This window comes from Blennius ocellaris (genome assembly GCF_963422515.1).
Source record: "Blennius ocellaris genome assembly, chromosome: 8".
Lineage (NCBI taxonomy): Eukaryota > Metazoa > Chordata > Actinopteri > Blenniiformes > Blenniidae > Blennius > Blennius ocellaris.
This window is the reverse complement of record NC_137657.1, coordinates 12,089,906-12,111,234: the sequence shown is the minus strand read 5'-3', so window position 1 is coordinate 12,111,234 and position 21,329 is coordinate 12,089,906. Positions and strand designations below refer to the sequence as shown.

Genomic DNA, 21,329 nt, shown 5'->3' with positions numbered 1-21,329 from the left:
TGGTACGGCCCTCCACCCACGTTAGGGCGGAATGGACGAGTCGACCTTTACGTGGTGACGTAATAGTTTTGAATGCGGAAGTGTTGAAATGAGAAGCAGCACTGGGTGCCTGTAGTGATGTGCCGCTTCTAATGGCGATAAAAGACGTTTAATGGAGATGCAAAGCTATTAAACGGGGTAACTAAACTACAGAAATGTAAGTATAAACGATTGTTAAAAGTTGTACCTGCTCGTTATCGGCGAGCGCTAACTGCTGGAGTTGGTTCTGAAACGCTTCATGTCGCGTGAGCCTCTGGATTCCTTAACTGTTGAGTGTTTAAAAATATATATTGACTTCTCATTTTTATGAAGACCTGCTGCTGAGGCGGAGAAATGTATTGGCAGGTTCCGTGCATGCGGAGTGTATAGTAATTATTCAGCTTAACTGGAACCATCGTTTTAAAACAAGTATCTGTAAGAATCTTGCGCAAACTTGCAAAACGGAGGGAAGGTGTGCTGCACTGCGCCGAGTTTCAAGTTCAGAGTTCATAACCCCACCATTTACATAAAAATGAATGAGAAACGGCCTCAACCTACTGCAAATCATACTGCCAATATCCTCAGACTAGTTGTATGAATTCATGTCCGTGAAATAGAAACGTGACGCTTAGCAGATGTGAAGTTAGACCTGTTTTCCTGATGGAGCCTAAAATATGAGACCAAACAAGGAAACATTTGCATAAATGCAAAATAACCACAAAGTGTACAATAAACCCTTTGAAAAGTGTTGGTGATGAACTTCTCTGGACTTTCTGGTTCCACTCAAACTCACATGGAAGCAGAACTAATATGTTGTCATTTTGTGTTACATTTTAAAACCCATGCAGAATATGATCGGAGATCTGCAGGATGTTCCAGCTGATAGTTAATATGCTTTTCATTTTAAAGATTGCCACAAAGTTGTTTTTTTAAACTAATAAATATGTGTAGAAATAACTATTTCCAGGCATGTGATATCACTGAACGGGCCTATCAGAAACATTCCCGATCGAGAGTGACAATAAAAAGATAACTTGAGAATGAAACATAGAGACCCCCACTGATGTGCAAAGTAACATGCATAAACAAACAAGCAACAGAAAAAGGACACAAAGTGACAACTCATTGGGGGGGGAAAGAAACAACTGCAGAGAGAAGCAAAGTTACTACTAAAAGACACTGTGGTAACTTTTAATGATAAGAGAGTTTTCTCTCCTGTGCTGTCGCTAAAAGATTGAAGGTAAAAGTTTCTGAATTTGAAATGTGGTTGAATATTATCAAATGAGACATATTTTGAAATAAGTGTTCACACTATCCCTGTTTGTACCGTTTCAGTGCTACAAAGTATTACTTAGTGCAACTTTTAAACCAGACTCTTGTGCTGCTGTTGGAAGTCAAACTACTTTTAACTGCGGTAAATGAACGCTGAAGTGATGAGCGCTGCGGTGTATTGTGCCATATGTGTTACTTTTCTCACGTCTGCCTTGCGTTGTTGCTGCACTACTGCCACGTGAGCCCGTTTGGGGTTGATCAGTGTTTCTGTCCCCCACAGAGCGATGTCTCCCGACGAGCTGGTGTACTTGGGAATTCTTGCTGCCTCCGTCCCCGTTGGATTTCTCTTCCGTTACCTCAGTGAGTGTCCCCGCAAAGTACTTCTGGTGTACTTTTCAGCCGCTTGTGCTACCACGTGAAAAGAATCCATCAGTATGCTGGCAAATTTTGGCTGAGATATTAAACGGAGAAGCAAAATGAGGGACCGATTCATTGTTAACTGCTGTCATCAGTCTTGTCATTTTAAGTCATTAAAAAAAACCCTCTAATTTCTAACAATCGGAACAAAAGCTTCAAATATGACGCGTTGTCAATAATACAGTGAAATTCTGTGAGATCAACACAACCCACCATGGTAAGGTGTAGGGAAAGAAAGAAAGAAAAGAAAAAGTGCATTAATGGTGCAGAATCCCATGAATACTGCATTCCAGTGCAGATATAAGTTTTACCCGACTTAGGATGTGTTATGCAATAGCAGTCTTGCGGATATACCGGTAACTGGACCTGTCCACTAAAAAAAGAACTGTTATTGTTTTTGACCCTCACAAAGAACGACTGGATCAAACACATTCACAAGGAGCAAAATCCAAAACTCTCTACTAAACTAAATTAGGATTAAACTGAATTCAGGTCTTTATTGACTCAAAAGCAGCTGAAAGTACAGTTTTATGTGACAAAATGTCATATTTGTTGGTACATTTTTAATGGTAATGTGGTATGCATTTTTTGTGTGTGGGGGGGGGCAGCTTCTGGAGTATTTTTAACTGTGACTTATTAGCTGGTGAATTCATAAAAAAAAAAAAAAAAGGCTCAAAATGAGACGTTTTCATGTAACCTGTCACGTTCGTCTATATTTATTCCAGTGGGGGGAGAGCGCATTAGTTGGAAATGAGAGCAATTTGCATTTTTTGCATATTTTTCATGCAAATATTCCGGTGCCCTTGCCTCCCCGTGTCGCTGTCAGGGTCGACGGCTGTAGGAGGCTGATCCGTGTAATTTGTCCGTCCCGTCAGGTCCGCCTGTGAAGCAGGGAGCAGCTCTTCTCCTGGGCCTGTCCATCACTATCGCCACCTGCCACGTCCACACGCTCCACTCTCTGCTGACGGTGATCGGAACATGGATTATTATAAAGCGCAGCTGGTGGTGAGGCGTCAGCATCCACAATTTCGCAGACCTTCCCACGTGAATCACTCACACTCACTCAGTCAGCACAAAGGTCAGGAAGAGTTGGTCGGCTCCAACTCCACTGTATCGACCTATCTGTCAGGCTGTGTTCACCGAATATAGCAAGTAATGAATCTATGAAGTCTGGAGTATCAAGAATGTCCTGGAAAATAAAGGGATTGCGTGAAAAAGACATATACTGGACTGAAGGGGTGGAGACGATGAGTAGAGGGAATGTACAGCCGGGCCGGGTTATGAGACATTCACAGGGCTGAGACACACACACACACACACACACACACACACACACACACACACACACACACACACACACACACACACACACACACACACTCACACACACACACACACACAACCGTAGATACGAACCACATAGTCCAGAATCAAACAAGGGAATTTTTGAGGTGAGAGTTCTGACCTTTACGTCAAACACGGCTTGTCGATACTAGATAGTTGCGAAGACGACCTGCCAAACTCACCCGGGGCGTTTCTCCGTCCACCAGGCACGCCCCGGCACTGAGCCTCACCTGGACCTTCCTCTACCTCCTCTTCTTTCGACTGAGCACTTGGTTCGGTCTGCCGCAACCCACTCCCTTTGCCAACGCCGTCCAGCTCCTGCTCACACTGAAGGTAAAGGCACACGAGAGACGTGTCACAAGACCGGAGGAGTCGGCGAATCGCGCCGCGGGTTCAGCGTGGCCCTGGCCTTATCATGTGCTGTTCGTGTTTCCTCTTAAGATGGTGAGTCTTGCCAACGAGGTGCACAGCTTCCACGTGGAGAGGAAGAAAGAAGTGAGCTCTTTTGCGAAGTCCCCTGTCGTTGGCGGCCTGGCCCAGGAGCCCTCCCTGTACGACATCCTGTCCTATAGTTACTGTTACGTCGGTATGATGACCGGTAAGTCCGCGCAATCGTCTTCCCCGAGAAATACCGGGGTGGAGGGGGGGAACTGTGTCAAAGATATTCAGTCTCTCCAGAAAGTGTGCGGTTATATAGTCGTTCACCATCGAAAGCCAAAATCAACACTTGTGCTGCAGAATCTGCAGGGATTCCACATTCTTTGTCAATCTCCAGGTTTTACTGCAAAAAAAAGCAATGCAAATCGATATTGCAAGGTTTTTTGTACGGCAGTAAGCAATATCACTGTGACATCCTGGATGGACTGGATGTTAAAGTTAATATTTTTTCAATCGATACATCATGTGTGTGTGTGTTGGGAGGCGGGGGGGCTGTTGACGTTCATTTGCTTTTGCATGAATCTTAACTGTTGTCTCTCTCTGTCTCACTTTCTGCCACTTCTCCAACATTGTGAGTCCATATTAAGTCGACAGTCTTTCTATTGACCTCCACATTTCATGTGTCGTGTCTGTTTCTCGACTCTCCGTTCCCATTCGCCCTCTTTCAAACGCCGCCGTCCTCCAATGCTCCCCGTCCTGTCCCGCGTTCCCGATTGTCCATTTTTTTCCCCTCCGCCACTGTCCTGTATTCACTCCTTTCGTCTGGTCCCTCCGTCTTCCCAAAGGCCCGTTCTTCCGCTTCCAAACCTACGTTGACTGGTTGAAGCAGCCGAGCCCGCTGGCCCTGCCCGGCGCCGAGCCGTGTCTGCAGCGCCTGAAGCTCGTTCCGGTCTACGGTGTGTTGTTTGTGGCTGTCAACTCTGTCTTCCCTCTGGCCTACGTCCGTACGGAGGAGTTCTTGGATCACAACCTGTTCTTCAGGTATTGTTACGGCGCATCGACGCCCTGTAATACCGTTCATAATCTAATTTTAATTGTGTTGTCAGTTTAAGAATCGTAGTCTTTGCTTCAGGTAATTCAGTCATTTAAATGATTGGATTTGGATAAGGGAGAGAGGACCAACATGTTTGTAGCTCTTCACTGATTTTATGATCAACAATAACCACAGATGACTCATTCTTTGTTTCTCTCCCTCACCAGGTTGTTCTACATGGTGGCAGTGTTCTTTGTGTTCAGGATGCGTTTCTACGCAGCCTGGTGCGGCGCTGAGGCCGGCTGTATCAGCGCCGGCCTGGGCTGCTATCCAGAAAAAGCTCTTTCCAAACCCGGAGGTGGACCCACTGTGGAGTACAGGTACACTATCACAATAATAGCACCGACACAAGAAGAGAAGAGGACGTGTCGGTTTTTTGCACCTGTGTAAATTACAAGCCAGTTTCGAAATTAGAAAAACGTGGGTCCAACAGTGTTGTTGTCCAACTGTTTGTTTTCTATTTTCCTTCCTCGCTGGTTACAGTTCTGATCCAGCTTCTGAGGACAAATATGATTTCAAAACCATCCAGAACATCGACTGTTACAACACAGACTTCTGTGTGAAGGTCCGGCACGGCATGCGGTACTGGAATATGACCGTCCAGTGGTGGCTGCATCACTACATCTACCCCAACTCGCCCTTCAAAGCCTACACACTCAGGTAACAGGCAGCCGCTTCTTCCTGCGTCATGCCGACAAAAATGCCCCGTTTTCCTTGTAAGTCATCTGCACCGTGAGGTCGTGAGGAGTAACGCTGGTTTTCAAACTGTTGCCATTATCTTCTCCCTCTGCCCAGTGTGAGCATCTCGTTCAGCTCAAGCTGCCGCCGACAGTATTTTAAAGGGTTCCCAGCCGTGGATGTTATTTTCCAGAGCGCAGAAGAGTGCGAGTGGGATTAGATCAATATGAACCAAACTGCCCTGCAGCATTAAAACACACAGTTCTCGTAAACAGCCACACATCCAACATGGTACAACTCATTGATGTGTTTTTGATTCAACAACTGTGTGATTTTTGTGAGGGAGTGTAGATATTTTAATTTGAAAAAAACAAAAAAAACAAAACAATTTCCGTACATTTTCTGAGAAAAATAGTCAAACAGTGAATGCACAATGTCCTATGGCTAAAAAAAATATGTCACCGTCGTGGTAAATGTGCCGATTCGTAACTTCAAGGCCCTATTCGTCACGTTGACCAGCTTTTAAGTCCGCAGACATGACGAGTCTCTCGGCCCTTCAGCATTTCATTCCCTCTGCCTTCGCCCCTCAGGGCCGGCTGGACCATGTTCATCAGCGCCTACTGGCACGGACTCCACGCCGGATACTACCTCTCCTTCCTCACCATCCCCCTGTGCATCGCCGCCGAGTCGGCCATGGAGGCGTCGGTCCGAGCGAAGCTGGGCCCGCGCGGGCAGAACGTCTTCGACTGGGTCCACTGGTTCCTGAAGATGAGGGCCTACGACTACATGTGCATGGGCTTCGTGCTGCTGAAGGCCTCCGACACCATCAGCTACTGGACCTCCACCTACTTCAGCATGCACGTGATCGCCGTCTGCTGCATCGTGGTGGGAAGGGTGCTGAAAGGAGGAAGGAAAGACAAGCATCAGAGAGAAGAGGGAGAGAAGACAGATGGGGTTAAAGAGAAGAGTGGCGAGAAAACGGACTGAATGCAGTGAAAGTTACTTCAAGAGGAGAATTCTACACCTTGACAGCACCGCCACTCATGTTTCTGAGAACGAGACATCGGACAGGTCCGAGATGATTGCGTTTGAGAAATATTCATCTCAGTTTTATATAAGGAAAACATTCAAGTTAAACTCAGTTCAGTTCATGTAAAAACATAATAGTACTTAGGAATGTTTGTGCTCAATGAATGTTACAGACAACTGACCTGTAAAATGTAAATGTGCATATTTTTAGTTGTACTTCGAGACAATAAGTCACATTTTGGGAATTTTGCAATGCATTTAAAAAAAAAAAAAAGGTGTTTGACAAGTCAACATGAGTTATCTCATTTAAAAGAGACCAACAGCGCAATTTAATTAGTGTCACTTGTGATTTGATAACTTAAAAAAAACCTTTCAGCAGGTGATATTATAGCATTGTTCACTGTGAGTCAAGTTATAACATTGACTCACTGGACTGTCCGATAATAGAACTTGTGAAATTTAAGCTTGTTTACAGTTTAAGCAGAACGTACAGGTGAGGTCCAGATCACATTTCAGATCCTGCCTAAATACATAACCTCTGGGGTTTTTGTGTGTGTGTGTGTGTGTGTGTGTGTGTGTGTGTGTGTGTGTGTGTGTGTGTGTGTGTGTGTGTGTGTGTGTGTGTGTGTGTGTGTGTTTTTCCATTTTCCTCAATCCTGTCAATTCAAAATGTTTCTTTGTTTAGAGTGGGTTTATTAAGTTGTTGGGTTTTTATTTTGTATTTTTTCTGCCTGTAATTGTGCCATGTTAAAGATGGCAACAGTCTTTTCACTGCCACAATCAAACGTCTGTAGCGTCGTCATCCACCGTTCAGGGTCGGGACCAAACGTGTGATGCAAAACATTTTTTAAAAAAAAGGCAAGAATCACGTCTTAACTCTTAAGCTGCCAATAAAAGTCATTTATTACAGAACAGCTCGGGCTGGGCGGGGTTTATTTTTATATATTGATTATTTATGTATAAGTTAACTAATAATCAAGTGGAAACTCTTCCAGTATTGTTTATTGAATGAGACCAAAGGTGCAAGTCTGTGAAACAAACACTTAAGTGACTTTTGTTGTGTTTAACACCTTTAGTAGAAATGTATTGATTGATAATATGAAATGCTATCGTTCGCAAAGTTAATATATACACATTGAGTTATCGCCAAGCCCGAGCCACAGCAAACAGTTTTACTCTTGTGTTTCACTTTTGTCTCAAAAACTCTAATGATTCTGGGGGATTTTTGTGTTTTTTTTTTTATAGGAATTCTTGCGAGGAGTATTAAAAAGGACCAATTTCTGTTTCGTACAAATTCGAAACCAAGACCACCTGATTAAAAAGTTGATTTGTGTTGCGTCATCATCCCGCTCTGTGCCAAAACGTTTTCCCTCAAGAGAACTTGCTGTATTTGTTTTTATTTGTGCTCCGTCGTGACTGATACAAATCCTCCTGTTAACTGTGTTTCCAGCTTCGGCTTCACACGCTGCACCAAATGTAATCCTCCCTGCTTGTACCGGCATTACATGTCGAATGCATATCAGTACTGCCTCACCTATTGTCAGTCACCTGGATATTCTTTTTCTTTCTTTCTTTTTTTTTCTCTCTTTTTAATCTGTTGTTAAGAAGCAGGTAAACAAAGGTTTTTGTCCGACGGGGAAATGATTAACTCTTCTGCACGACTGAACACAAACAGGCCTGCTGTTACCTGACAACACTGGTTTCTTCAAACTAAGAGCTCATGTACTGTATGTGGAGATGGTCATCCGTCAATAAAACCTGTTGTTTTTCTTCCTCATGAACTCCTTGTTTAAAAGGTATTTTCTTTGTGAAAGTGTTTACTTCTTTTCTCTAGTTTAGATTATAATTACTGTTGCTTTTCAAAGTGTTTCAGATTCGAATGCAATATTTATTTGAACCCATTAAATGATATAAATGACTTTCTGTATATTTCAATTTTCTTCCTCTGTCTGGTGCGCCACTGTGGATAAATACCAGCCGGCACTTTGGAAAGAATGAGTTAAAGTATACAAGGAAGTACCTGTGCGGTGAATTGCAGAGGGAGTAAAGTCCATGAGAGGAGGAAACAGGGAAGTGACTCCTGGGTTGTCAACATCCCAGGTCTCTGTCTGAGTCTGAATTGGTAAAGACAGCAGGACGACTCAAACGACATCACAAGGATGGACAGTAAACTACAGAGACAAGCCTCCAGTAAGTTATAAACCAGCTTTACTGGTGTTTCACCTTTACTTCACGTCATATTTACGTATGCGTTGATCTGAATTGTCGAATGGTGTCATTTTGAGTCACTGCTGACGGTTTTTCTCTCTTCCACAGGTCTGAGTTACTCCGGGGAACCTGCCAGGTTGAGACGGTTTCCCTCAAGAGGCTCCAATCAGGTCATCCGGAGCTCCAGTCCTGAGGAGGAGGAGGAGGAGGAAGAGGAGGAAGAGGATGAGGTGGACGGCAGCGAAGAGCCCCGGGAGCTGAGAAATACCCCTCTGCCCATGGCACTGAAAAGAGCCGTCCGGTATGAAACTGATTCATTTGTTTAGAATCCACTTCGGTAAAGAGTTAAGTCGTCAGGTGGTGAAGTTCGGCCATTAAAACGCTCAGAAATGTTGCATAATCCTGAGAGTCTTAATGCGAATAACTGATAGAAAATAGTTTACATCCATCTTCTATGTCACTCAATCAGACTGTCCACCTGCCATGGCAGGCCTGCTTTTTATTTCAGAGCTTTTGATAACTTAAGGAAAGAGATATTCTTCATTATTCTGACATCGTATCCGACAGTTGTGGTTCGATTGATTGACTCTCGGTTGACCCGCCCCCCTTTTGACTCATCGTGACGTAATTTATTAATGGAGAGACGCAATTACAAATGAAGAGAAGGAGAAAGGGCGATGGGGGAATAATTATAGCAAAACTATATTTCAATATATATGGAGGGCTGGCTGTCTGTATCTCAGTCTGTCCGATAAGTGAGACACTGACAACTCTTTGTAGTTGACAACATTTTACTACACGTACACATTTTTTACACATTTGAAAACCTCATTACAGACAGACAGATCTGGAGACGTTTTCAGATTCCGGTTCACATTGACAAATTCTTTAGCATAGTGATAACTCGCTCAGTTTGGACAGACAGACTACTCTCCATACATACTGACGTTTTTCTACAGTAATGCTCCCATAAAGGGTTTATACAATACATTTTATTAAGGGCCCATTTCCCCCTGTCACTGAGCCCCCTCTATGGGGGGGCTGAGAGAGTTATGTACGCTATAAATGTGTTATTACACTCACGAGGATCTACCAAAAGTATTAGGAGACAGCTGAAATGTGTAAAAAGGGAATTTGCACACCAGACAACCACAAAAATTTAATGTTGAGCTCTGAATAAAAAACATTTTGATACTTGTGCGAATGTGATGCAACCCACACAAACTTGGTGTCCAATGAAAGCTGAGAATCCTCAGATTGCACCAGCTGTTGTGCACAGACGAGCTCATTTGCATGAAAGACCACAGAGTGGTCGCCCCCACCGGCCAAAAAAACAAACAAACAAACAAAAAGCTGTTATATATCCAGCTGGAATGAAGAACTGCAGTGATTGGGAAATAAAAAAACAAACAAACAAGTTCACAACTTCTTACCTCAGAAAATAAAATACAGGTGCCAAAATGACACTCCTGCAATTTTATGGTTAATATTTTCATCAGACATTTTCTCATATTCCTTTTCTGATTTCGACATGAATTTGGCGACTATGTCCTGATTAAAACTGTGTTCTTGATTAATTTACTCTGAGACACTTCTGGGTAATGTCATGTGTTTTCATTTTAGACTCATGTAGCTTTTATATATGTGAAGATGTATTATTTATTTTTTTTAAATCTGTATACTTACTTTTTATGTATTCATCTTACATGCATCATTTCAGGAAGCTGGACAAATAGGCCTTGTTATAAAGAACTGAAGGTGTATTATTCTTATTGTTACATTCTGAAGCACATATTTGAAAAGTCATGTTGTTGGGTAAGTGAGTAAACTAGTCAACGTCTTCACGCAATCATATACTCTCCTTTGTAGTGAATTATTTGTTAAACATTAATATCTTAAAGGGGGACGACAACAATAATGGTGGGTGTTATCCGGCGGTTGCTGTTCATGACCAGAAAGGCCAGGTCTTACTAAGACTGGTCTGTATGTCTGCTTTTGGTTTACTCTTAACATTGTAAATATCATCTGTTGAATTGTGACCAAGCAACACAAATCTAAAGAACAAGCTGTTGCAATAGTGTTTCTGCCATAATTCTCTCCACACAAAACGTTTGCCAAACAGTCTCCTGGGGGGAAATAGACAATGCAACTGGTTACACAATAAGACAAAAATAGAGATATTGAAAACAGAGCAGCCTTCATACCAATACAATGGCTTTTTCTCTCTGCGTGTGTGAAGTCGTGGCAAGAAATCAATGGTAGAGGGGGGGAGAAGCTTTGACTAGCAAAAAATGAATTTTGCATGATATCATTTACAGATTCTAACACTTGTCAACAAAAATGTAATGTGATCTAACTTTGAACATTCTAATTCATATTTATAAAGTTCAACATCCAGTCAAGCCTTGTGCTTTACTTGAAATATAATTTCTTCCATTGATTTAATAAACGTGCGGCTTGCAGACGGGCGCAGCAGATGCAGGTTCCTGTGGTGTCCAGCTCCGAGTCTTGGAGAATGAAAAGGGCCAAATCGCTGCGTCGATTTAAAAACAACGCCAGAGATGTTGTTAACGTTTTGACTCTGTGGAACAAGACTTTGCAAAAGATCGGAGGTAAACATTTCAGCACATTATTGAAGCCCCTCCCCACGGTTTATTTCCTCAATCTACACTGCGTTGATATAATTTTGCATTTTGAGCTGAACTCTTTTTTGCAGGAAACTTTGGAGGTGGCGTCCAGTCCTTTTTTTTCTTCCTGCGATTCTTGGTGGTTCTCAATTTTGTTTCTTTCTTGCTGATTGCGGGATTTGTCCTGATACCCAGCATTGTCTTCAGATCCGTGGGGAGCAGCTTCAGAGAGCGAGCAGGTACCTGAGGATTTCATTTTCCTTCAGCACGTTGGTGACGTGTGGCAGGGATGCACTATGCGCTGCATTTTCCCTGTGTTTCCACATCATTCTCCCCTATTAACACACAAAGCCTTCTCTCAGTTTGATTCAACAGTTTCCAGGCAACAGTGCTGTCGTAGCAGCTGATTCGTTCGTAGGAGTAAATGTAGAGACAGCAGAGGCGGCCATAGAGTTCCCCTCAGAAATCACATCATACTCACCTGTGCAGAGGAGTCAAATGTTATAAACATAATAAAATGCTCTGTATATTAACTGTGTGAGATAACCCCCCCCCCCCCCCCCCCCCTCTCTGATCCGTAAGACAATAAACCATAAAGTTGACAGAATGACCGTTCCATCCAGTGAGGAGTGAGGAAATTGTTGTGCAGAGGTCCTGAAGGTTTGTGCTCACTGTGTTTTCCAGGAATCGAGGAATGCCTGAATTATGATCCCAATCCTCCAGGCTTGATGGTGTTCTATAATTACTTCCTTGACTTACTCTCAGGAACGGTGAGGAACTTGACTCCCCCTGCAACGACGTGAAGGATACACAGTCCACAGGCAATGCAAAAAAGTTCAAACATTGTTGGATTGATGTCGATCATGACGTGACGCATCAAGCTGCCCGTCAACAAGCACAAACATAAAGGTGTCACTAACAATACTAAGGTCCAGTTGTTTTGAATAACACTTGATTATTTGACTATATCATAAAATTCACATCTATGCTTACCCACCGCCATAAGACTTATCCCATCATATCTGATCTTTTATCAAAGTTTTTGTTGAAAAGTCAGAGGTGTGACACTGGAACTGAGGCCTACATTTAAGAACTACATGCTTTAAAGTGAAGAACTATTCTGGTTCATATAACTTGAAAAGTGGAAGTTTGTCATCGCAACAAATGTTCGTTATTGCATAAAACCCGAAGAAGAGGTTGCAACAGCCGATGCTTTTCATCGCATTGGTGTTTCAGCGGGTAAAGGAAATGCTGTAATCTATCGTGTCCTCTATTTTCAGGGTTTTATGGAGTATTCATATCTATTTTATGGCTACTACAACAATACCGTGGTGGAAGACAGGAACTTTTCCTACAACATTCCTCTTGCCTATCTCTGCACGGCAGTCTTCTACTTTGCCTTTTGTCTCATTTGCATCATTGCACGGCAAGTGTCACTCCAAACACTCCTCTTGGTGAAGATTCAGATTAGTCAGATCAGTGATTTCAGTGATTTCAGTGGACATTCAAAAGGCAGAAATCCAGAGTTCCGTGACTTTGACTCACATCTGTATCCTTCTCTTTGGCTGCTCACACTCGCAGCATGGGGACTGCAGCTCGAGTTGCCGTGGCAACGGGAGGCAGCACTGTGGGTAACTACAGCATGATCATCTTCTGTGGATGGGACTATGGTTGCCTAGGAGACCGGGCCACCAAACTAAAGCAAGGAAACATCCTGTACCGGGTGCAGGTCAGAGTGTTTTTAATTCTCTCAGAACACGCGAACCGTTTCCGCCTGAATGACACACACGTGGATGCCTCCTCACCTCATTGCTCCTGTCTCGCTCTGCCAGGTGGATCTGGAGGAAGAGGCGTTGAAGAGGCGGGCCGCTGCTCTGACCCAGAATCAGAAAATACGTCTGTACTCTCTGCGGGTCTCAATGTTTTTTGTTGCATTTGGGCTCATCATTGCAGCTTTCTTCGCCGTCTTTGAGGCCACCAACTTCAGTCAGGTAAACGACTCCACAATGTGCTTAGTGCTTCAAATGAGATGTTGGTAAAGCGTGAGGTGACTCTGGTCATTTTCTTTTCTTTTTTTGCCAAACAGCAAAACAGTGAAGAAGGGTTCCTTGGTTTGATTTTGGAGTACCTCCCATCCATTGTCATCACAGCTGGAAACTTTGTGGTGCCACTGTTGTGTGATCAGATTGCTCTGGTAGAGCGATATTCCCCCAGCACGACTGTCATACTGGCACTATTACGGTTTGTACTGGCACGTCTGAGATTATGTAAGAGCCTTTGATCTTCATTGTTTTGTGTCTTCTGAAGTTGCAAAGACTGTAGAAGGAGGGTTTAGTCTGCTCTGATCCAAACAGCCCAACATGGTGAGCATCCGGGAAAAAGAATTCACGCACTATGTAGATATAAAAGCCTCATTCTCAGGGGTGAAAACACAATGACCGTTAGATCTTGTTTATCTGTTGTCTTCGTCACGCTGTTTAAGTACACAATTATGAAACTGTGGTGCAGCTGGATAAAGCCGTGAAAGGGACCGAGCGAGAGTTTGCTTCACAAAATTATGTTAAACTGCCTTCAAAGCATTTTCAGTTCTCGTTTCCCCTAAAGAATAACAACGGGATGAATAGACACATTTATTCAAGGCCAAGTACATTCTTTGTCTTTGCCAAGTTGCAAAAGTATCATCAATCTTGACTGCAGAGAACAAACAGGAAGGGGAGACTTTCACATGCAGAAAAGACGGCCAGTTTATGTGATTTCTGCAAGGATGACTATAAAGCAACATGGTGAGCGAGATAACAGATGAGGGAGCAGCGCCCGTCTGAGGCCTCTTTTATAAGGAATTTGAGAAAGTTGAGAGCTGAAAGCACAGAAACAGCTAATAAAAATGTCCGTCAGAGAGTTACTGTGGAATCAAATGCTGTGCATTACATTTGTTATGTTTTTGTTTTGAACTCTTTTGTTTAAAAACCAAAAAATAAAGTTGAGTCGACGACTCAGTATTTGTATCTTTTGTTCCACTGAAGTGAAGAACGTGTGTATATTTGTCACTTGTGGTGATGCTTTTGTCTTCCAGGGCCGTGTTTCTTCGTCTGATCAGTCTGGGCGTCCTCCTCTTCACTTTGTGGCAGCAGATCACATGTGAGGGAGACACAGACAGTCCAGATTGTAAATTATGCCACTACAACCATAAAGTCTATCCGGTAAATGTATATTTGAAGATGTCTTTTGAATTGTACTTCAGGCCACACGGTTCTTCAATTTTAGATCATAGTGCAGTAGGATTGTTTATTGAGAGCAAGTGATTCTCTATTCAGTTTATTTTCTGATCTGTACGTGGCGGTGAGCTCCAAGTCAGTAAAGATTCAGGAGATAGCAGCAAAACAGATAAAATAATGTCAATTTAACTTAGCTAGTACTGTTTTTTAATTTGAGTAATTCTAGAAGAAAAACTTTTTTTTTTCTGTGTAAGTGGTTGACTTATCCTATCACTCATCAGTAAAATGTGTGAAAAGAGCCTTAAAGGTGCTAATGTCACTTATGTGCGTTCAGTAGCTGAGTCACTGTAATAACCAGTTTGTCTTTTATTTAATAATTACCCTTAGTTTTGTAGCTCCTACCTCTTTTTGAGTTTACTGTTTAATCTGCTATTATTGTTATTAGTACAGCCTCAATGTTGGGGCTCATTGATTAACATGCTAAATCAAGTACTGACAGCACACCACCTAAAGATTAATTCAATGATGGGACAGTTGTTTTTTTCTCCAATCAGCTTCTTTTTTTTTTTTTTTTTTTTTTAATCAAATGCATCATATACTGTACCTTTAACTTTCTTGTTTATACAAAAAATGTCAATTGGACAATAGTATAGTGCCTTGCTGGTTGGACATTAGATTTAAACTCGGCAGGAAATAAACTTCAATTTTAAACACTTCAGCATTTCCACTTGGCAAGACTTGCGTATTTGCTCTGGTTTGTTGCACCTTGTAGTGCTGGGAAACCCGCCTGGGGCAGGAAATGTACAAGTTGACCATGTTCGACCTCCTCGTCAGCGTTGCTGTGCTCGTCCTGGTGGAGTTTCCACGCAGGTACGAATCATCTTATGAGAGTCAACATCTGTTTTAAATAGCATGAAGCTTGTCAGAACCTATGGAGTGTATAATGACAGTGGTAATTCACAGTGTCATTCAGCTGTGGCATTTCTGTGTGTGTGTGTTTTATCAGGATGGTGGTGGATAACTGGTCCAATAAGTTGGTTCAGTGGTTCGGCCGTCAAGAGTTTACGGTTCCCTACAATGTCCTGGGCCTGGTTTATGGTCAGACCGTGGTCTGGATTGGAGCTCTGTTTTGTCCTCTGCTCCCGCTAATCAATGCCGTTAAGTTTGTCATGCTCTTCTATTTCAAGAAGGTGAGGCTGTAGCTCCAACACAGCTCAACATGATCAATCTCAATTATTGATTTTATCAGTCAAATTAATTTTTGTGTCCCCAACTGCCGTTTCTACCCGCAGATCACACTCTTCTATAACTGTCGGCCTGCACTGAGGACATTCAGATCAACCACCTCCACCTTCTTCTTCCTGGTGGTGCTGCTGATCGGCTGGGGTTTGGCCACGGCTGTCATGATTTACAGTCTTTCTGAGTGAGTCTTATTTGGAAAAGAATAACTAAATGTCCTTTTTCTGCAGGTCAATTGTTGAGTATTATATATTGAGTTATCCTCTTTCCCTGCAGGATCCGTCCATCGATGGGTTGCGGGCCTTTCCGTTTCTTCCCCAGCATGTGGTCAGTTGTTCCAAACTCTTTTTCCAGCCTCTCTGCAGTCACACAGGAGTTTCTCTTCTTCATTGGCTCCCAGGCTTTTTCCATCCCTCTGTGCGTGTTATCATGGTGAGCCCGTCTGCTGTATGCAAACATTATGCTCTGCTATAGCTCTAATCAGCTTGTATGTAATCTGCATTCTGCATTACTCTCCACTGTATTTTTGTAACGGTGTCTCTTTTCGTCTGACAGTGTGGTGTTGTGCTACTTCGTAGCTTTAGCGACTTCTTATGGAAGAAGTGTTGCACTACTAAGAAATCAGCTTAAACTGGTAAGCTGTTGAAATCATTCTCTGCCATAATGTAAATAAAAATTGACGTTTCTGATTTTCAAATGGTATCTGTTTTTTTGTTTGTTTGTTTGTTTTGTTGTGTTTTACAGGAAGGCCGTGACAAGCAGTTCTTGGTCAAGCAGATTGGGCAGCTGACTCGGCAACTTCAAATACCAAATCACTCTGCACAATATTGAAGGATTCAGTCAGATAAAGCATCTTAGAGAACTTGTTTACATAACAGACTGCTAAAACTTGTGCAATCATTGTTTAATCTGTCAATGCTGCGACATGATTATGTCAACTCTGAAAATATTTTTGTAAGGTATAAAGCATTAAAATGAGATGTACTAAAAGTTGTTTGGGGCCTCATTTGATTCCAGTACTTTGGCGAAATTAAAACCTTTGTAAGTTACTGATCAATTTATTTAAATTGGTCAAACATAATGCAACCTTACAAAACCAATTGCAATAGAAAAACACCTACTCGTTAAAATATAAAGAACCTGCTGAGGTAGTTTTGTCGTAATATGCATCACTTTTACATCTATGTCTCATTTATTGTTACTAACAGTTTATCAACCTATCTTCTCTGCCTGCTTTATTCAAGCTCGGAGCACAACAATGAATGCTATAGTGGATGAAAGATAAGTTACAGGCTGGACAGGTCAGGTTTTTAAAAAAGAATCACAGAACCCACCAAGAACCACTTACCTGACATTCCTGCAAAGGAACATGAGAGCATTACAAAAGCAGAAAAGATTTGCATGCACAAAAACTTCTGCATTAAAGATGCTTCTAAAGTAAAGGCGAACCATATTTATGTAAACAACACCTTTAATGACCTGAATCAGGATCTATTCAGTCTTTGAGCATCTGGGAGGAGACTCAAGTGTATTTGTGCATGAAGCAGACCAAACAATGTCTGTTTTCTCTTCTGCAGTTGTTTTTCCCAAGCCATCAGGACTAGAAACCACTTTTGGATCTGGCCTTCTCGTCACCACTGATAATTTACCAGGGACGGATTGTGGTGGTGGGTTTTGGCTGTGCCCTTCAGAGGGTATCATATGGATATGATCCGCATGTTTGATTTGTCACAGGTTCTATGACGCACCCCTCCTGTTGCAACCTGAGCAGTTGCAGGTTGAGGACCTGCTCAGGAACCACAGTCGTGACCTTGGCCAGTGGGATATAAACTTCTCGTTATAAGCTTCATGAATCAAATCGAGGAGGTTGATATACAAGACGTGTTGTAGATTGCATACACAGAGTACTTGTGATGACTTTATGATAACTGCAACATGCTTTTCTGGTGGTCTTTGCAGAAAGACAGTTTGTTGCCTTTCTCCTGATAGTCTACCATGATATTAGAGGGGTCACAGTGCCCCCTCGTGTCACAACACTGTTACTGCCTCAGTCTGACGCCTTTGTTTACTTCCTGAGTGAAGTGACGTCTTCCGGTGGGCGACGGCAGACTCCAGTCAGAGCAGCTTTCTACAACTCGCAGGTTCGTGTTAGTGTTTGTAGCCACTTTCAAAGCTCGAAATGAGAAAGCATGAGTTTATATGAATGGGGGATGTTAAGTATCACCCTCTTGCGTCTTTCGCACAAAATACTCGCTGAAGAAAACAAGCACAGGCTAACGTTAGCTAGCTGCAAGAAGTGTACAAATAATGATTCAAATAATATCCGCCTTTTAATCTTCTCTCTTCTCTCCTTATTGGTTGTACTCCGCCGTTGACATCCTCTCGTTTATATTTAAACATAGAGTAGCGTTGTGTCGGACATCGCCCCGAGCAGAGAGAAGCTGTCAGCTAACAGACACTCTCGACTGTTACCAGGGCAACATGAACATTCTCCCCAAGAAGAGCTGGCACGTGCGCAACAAGGACAATGTGGCGCGCGTGCGGAAGGACGAGGCTCAGGCCGCTGAGGAGGAGCGCGAGGCCAAGCGGCGCGTGGAGCGTGCGGAGCAAGAGGTGATGATGATGATGATGATGATGATGATGGTGGTTGTGGTGGTCTCAGTTTGCATCTCCTCTCTGGTGCCCATGTGTCATTTTGGAGTAGTTTTTTTGTGTGTGTGTCTTTGTCATCACTGTTTTGCTAAATGTGGATAGGATGCATATATTTCTTGCTGTGAGGCGAGAGCACCAATCACTGCACCGTGCAGCCTCTGCATTAATCTGCGTGGATAATATTCATCTGTAGTCTGATAATAAATGGCTGCAAAGCCTGAATAAGTATAGTTTCCAGCATTGGGCAGCATGGTCACTGTCCTGGGATACACTGTGTGCTGTTCCTTGGTCCCTCAGTCGTTGACCTGGATTCAGGGTGTGTGGAGTCTTTCAAGATCAGGGAGGGAAGTGAGGAGCCGCTGATCCACTTATTTTTTTTGCAGGCTTCTTCACTCCAGTGTAGCTGGAGTACCAGATCCTATTTGCAGGCACAGCCTCTCAGCAGTACAAGTGTCCAGCGGTGGTCCTAGACAGACACCGTCCTGCATGTTGTACCAGCATGTTTCATGACTGACCCTCATGAATGTGTCATCAACAGCATTTGCAGAAATCCTGCTCTACTGGTGTGGTTATAAGTAACTGGAAGGAGGGAACGGTCCCACTTCTCACTGAACAAAATGCTCTTCACCCATGTTAAGTAGTATAAAGTAGCACTAAAGATGAAGGATTCATGATGAGCAAAAAAGTGTACATAAGTTGTCTCAGTGCATAAGATGCATTTATTTTCTCATGTACTGTCAAAACTGGAAAATTCAACCTGGAGATGTACACGTAGATTTTGAAGCAGAAAGCAGAAAGTATCAGTTCTTTGTATAACGACATTTGATGTATTTGTTTCGCCAGGCTCGTACCGAGTACCTGAGGAGGAAAGCCAGAGCTGCTCTTCCGTCCGCAGGAGAAGGAAAGGATGGCGATAATGACGACGACCGAGCGGGTGGAGCCCTGGAACATCTCAATCTGTTTCCTCTGGAGGAATCCTCCGAAAAGAAGGGGAATGAGGAGTACCTCAAAGAGAAGAAAGATGAAAAGGTGAGCCCTGAGTTGGTTTAATTCAATTAAAACGTGGGCAAGATGAACCCCCAACCCCCCCCCCCCCCCCATCAGCCATACAAACAAACAGGACTTGGACTAAAGAAGATTGGGGAAGAGCATTTCTGAGACACGTCCTCAGCGTCTTGTTTGCTACTACGACTCCGTTTGTCCTCCTGTGACACGTTGATGAGTGACAGTTTACAACGGAGGCTATGAACAACATAGCAGCTCTTCCCTGCTCGCTTATAGAGATACCATAAATAGAAACATGAATCGGTCGGTAGGGTTTTCTTCCTGTGGCCTTCACGAGAGGATGGAGGTTGTCATGGAGATGATAGGTATTCACGGGACCTTAATGTTTCAGTAAGATGTTCTTTAAGTACAACTAAACATTTGCCCCTGCTGATACAACCGGTTCCTCACACATTTAACATTATTGATTGGGGTCTCTGTAGTCTAAAATAAAAAAAAAACACATTTTGTGTAATCATGTTCAATTTTATGCAATTAATAAAACAGAGTAAGTAAATGTATATAAACTAAAAATGTCAAATGGACAGGAGAAGTTAGAAGCCACCACAGGTTAGATTTAACCCTTTTTAAAATTTATTTTTTCTTATTTTTTTTAATTAGGAGAAACAGGAGCGAGCCATCGGCCTCTTGGTGTCTCTGGGGCCTCAGCCGGGGACCGAGGTGACGCCGTGGTACATGAAAACTGGCCAAGAACAAGAAGAAGCAAAGAAGGAAAAAGAAAAGAAGAAGGGAATAAGCGAGGAGGAGAGGGAGAAAAGGGATCGCAGGCTGAAGGACAGTTTAGACCCTCTGAAAGACATGAAGAAGGCGCTCGGCGTGAGAGATGGGAGGGCACACAAGAGGAAGGATAGACGAGGCGGCGGGGAGACGAGGAGCAGCGGGGAGAGGTAAGAGCATCAGTGTGGACGTTTCAGTTTGAGTTTTCTCAGGAATCATTCAGTTTAGTTTTTTTCTAAATCATCATGACGAAACGTCCCTGCGGCGTGTTGCAGCTCCATCGAGAGGCTGCGAGCGGAGCGCCTCCAGAGGGAGGCCGAGGAGCGCCGGAGAGCCCAGGCCCTGATCAACCAGCGCAACAGCAAGGGGACGGAGCCCGCCAGGGAGCTGAACGACAGGGAGCGGCCGTACAACACCGCCTACTTCCCAGAACTCGCTCGGAAGCGACAGCGGCGGGACCGGGACAGCTGGAGGGACGAGATCCTGAAGTCCTGAGCCGTGACCAGAAACGACCCGCGTGGCACAAGACTGGTTCTTCAAGTGAAGCTGAACTGAACATCTGAGCTTTTTTATAAACATAAAGTCATTGTTTTAACCCCGATCTATAATTATTCCTTTAAAAAAATTTTGGGATTTATATATATATAAAAAAATTGACAACAGCAATGATCCTTGTCGGGGGTTGCAGGGTGTTCAGCTGCAGTGTTTGGCTCATGAGCGCATCAGCAGGGCAGATGGTTGCCATCACAGGGGGTTTGAGGCCCAGGCTGTCAACAAAGACGGCGCTCTGTGAACAACTGTCGACACGGCCGGAAGAACTGAGAGCCTCTAAAGTGGAAGCACATCGCATGAGACGTCAGGTTAACCGATATAGAGGAGAGGAATCTGCTCCAATTGGAGATTTTCAGTTAACTTCTTGTTACTTTTCAAGTGAAATGTTATTTTCCATCCTGCCTCTTAAATATTTGAATTTGACCATTTGTCGTCTGTGTTTATTCATGTTGTTTGATTTCGAAACAATTGTACGGAAATTAGAAACGGTGACGCGTAAGCAAAAAGGCTGTTGGTGATGAGAATTAAAGAAATTGCTTTGAATTTATCATGTCACCGTTTTAATTTGAGTAATTATTTTTGCTATTGCAGAGCCTTTTATCGAAGTGATTTTCACAGGAGGAAAAGCTCATTGAATTGAGGCTGTGGTGCACTCAGCCGCTGTAAAGCCAGGTTCCTGGTATTGTGACGGTGACTCACAGGCATTACTTGTCGGGGCGCTCAAATACATCAGAGGCATTGTTTACACTCCATTAAGTCAAAATGATTAATGAAGAAAGGTTTTTTTTTGCATTATATCAAAACAAAAAAAAACCTGGAAATTAC

At 43.2% G+C, this 21,329-nt stretch overlaps 3 protein-coding genes across 3 annotated transcripts; all 3 read left to right on the top strand.

Annotated features, from left to right (window-relative positions):
* Positions 1-82: 82 nt before the first annotated feature.
* On the top strand, positions 83-8,049 carry mboat7 (membrane bound O-acyltransferase domain containing 7). Its single transcript, XM_080501101.1, has 9 exons — positions 83-196; positions 1,571-1,650; positions 2,583-2,712; positions 3,258-3,384; positions 3,493-3,649; positions 4,275-4,470; positions 4,690-4,842; positions 5,006-5,182; positions 5,791-8,049. The coding sequence occupies exons 2-9, from the start codon at positions 1,575-1,577 to the stop codon at positions 6,185-6,187; spliced, it is 1,413 nt and encodes a 470-aa protein (XP_080357227.1). The 5' UTR covers positions 83-196; positions 1,571-1,574; the 3' UTR covers positions 6,188-8,049.
* Positions 8,050-8,388: 339 nt separating this feature from the next.
* tmc4 (transmembrane channel-like 4) lies at positions 8,389-16,396 on the top strand (the record flags this gene model as incomplete). The annotated part of the gene is made up of 16 exons (XM_080500478.1): positions 8,389-8,419; positions 8,546-8,738; positions 10,901-11,049; positions 11,154-11,303; positions 11,749-11,834; positions 12,345-12,490; positions 12,646-12,793; positions 12,897-13,055; positions 13,151-13,305; positions 14,138-14,264; positions 15,052-15,149; positions 15,286-15,469; positions 15,572-15,702; positions 15,795-15,950; positions 16,074-16,152; positions 16,263-16,396. The coding sequence occupies 16 exons, from the start codon at positions 8,389-8,391 to the stop codon at positions 16,347-16,349; spliced, it is 2,079 nt and encodes a 692-aa protein (XP_080356604.1). The 3' UTR covers positions 16,350-16,396.
* Positions 16,397-17,607: 1,211 nt separating this feature from the next.
* Positions 17,608-20,927, top strand: leng1 (leukocyte receptor cluster (LRC) member 1). The gene is made up of 5 exons (XM_080501013.1): positions 17,608-17,659; positions 17,994-18,131; positions 19,014-19,199; positions 19,836-20,122; positions 20,228-20,927. Exons 2-5 carry the CDS (start codon positions 18,000-18,002, stop codon positions 20,445-20,447), a joined length of 825 nt encoding a protein of 274 aa, XP_080357139.1. The 5' UTR covers positions 17,608-17,659; positions 17,994-17,999; the 3' UTR covers positions 20,448-20,927.
* Positions 20,928-21,329: the final 402 nt, after the last annotated feature.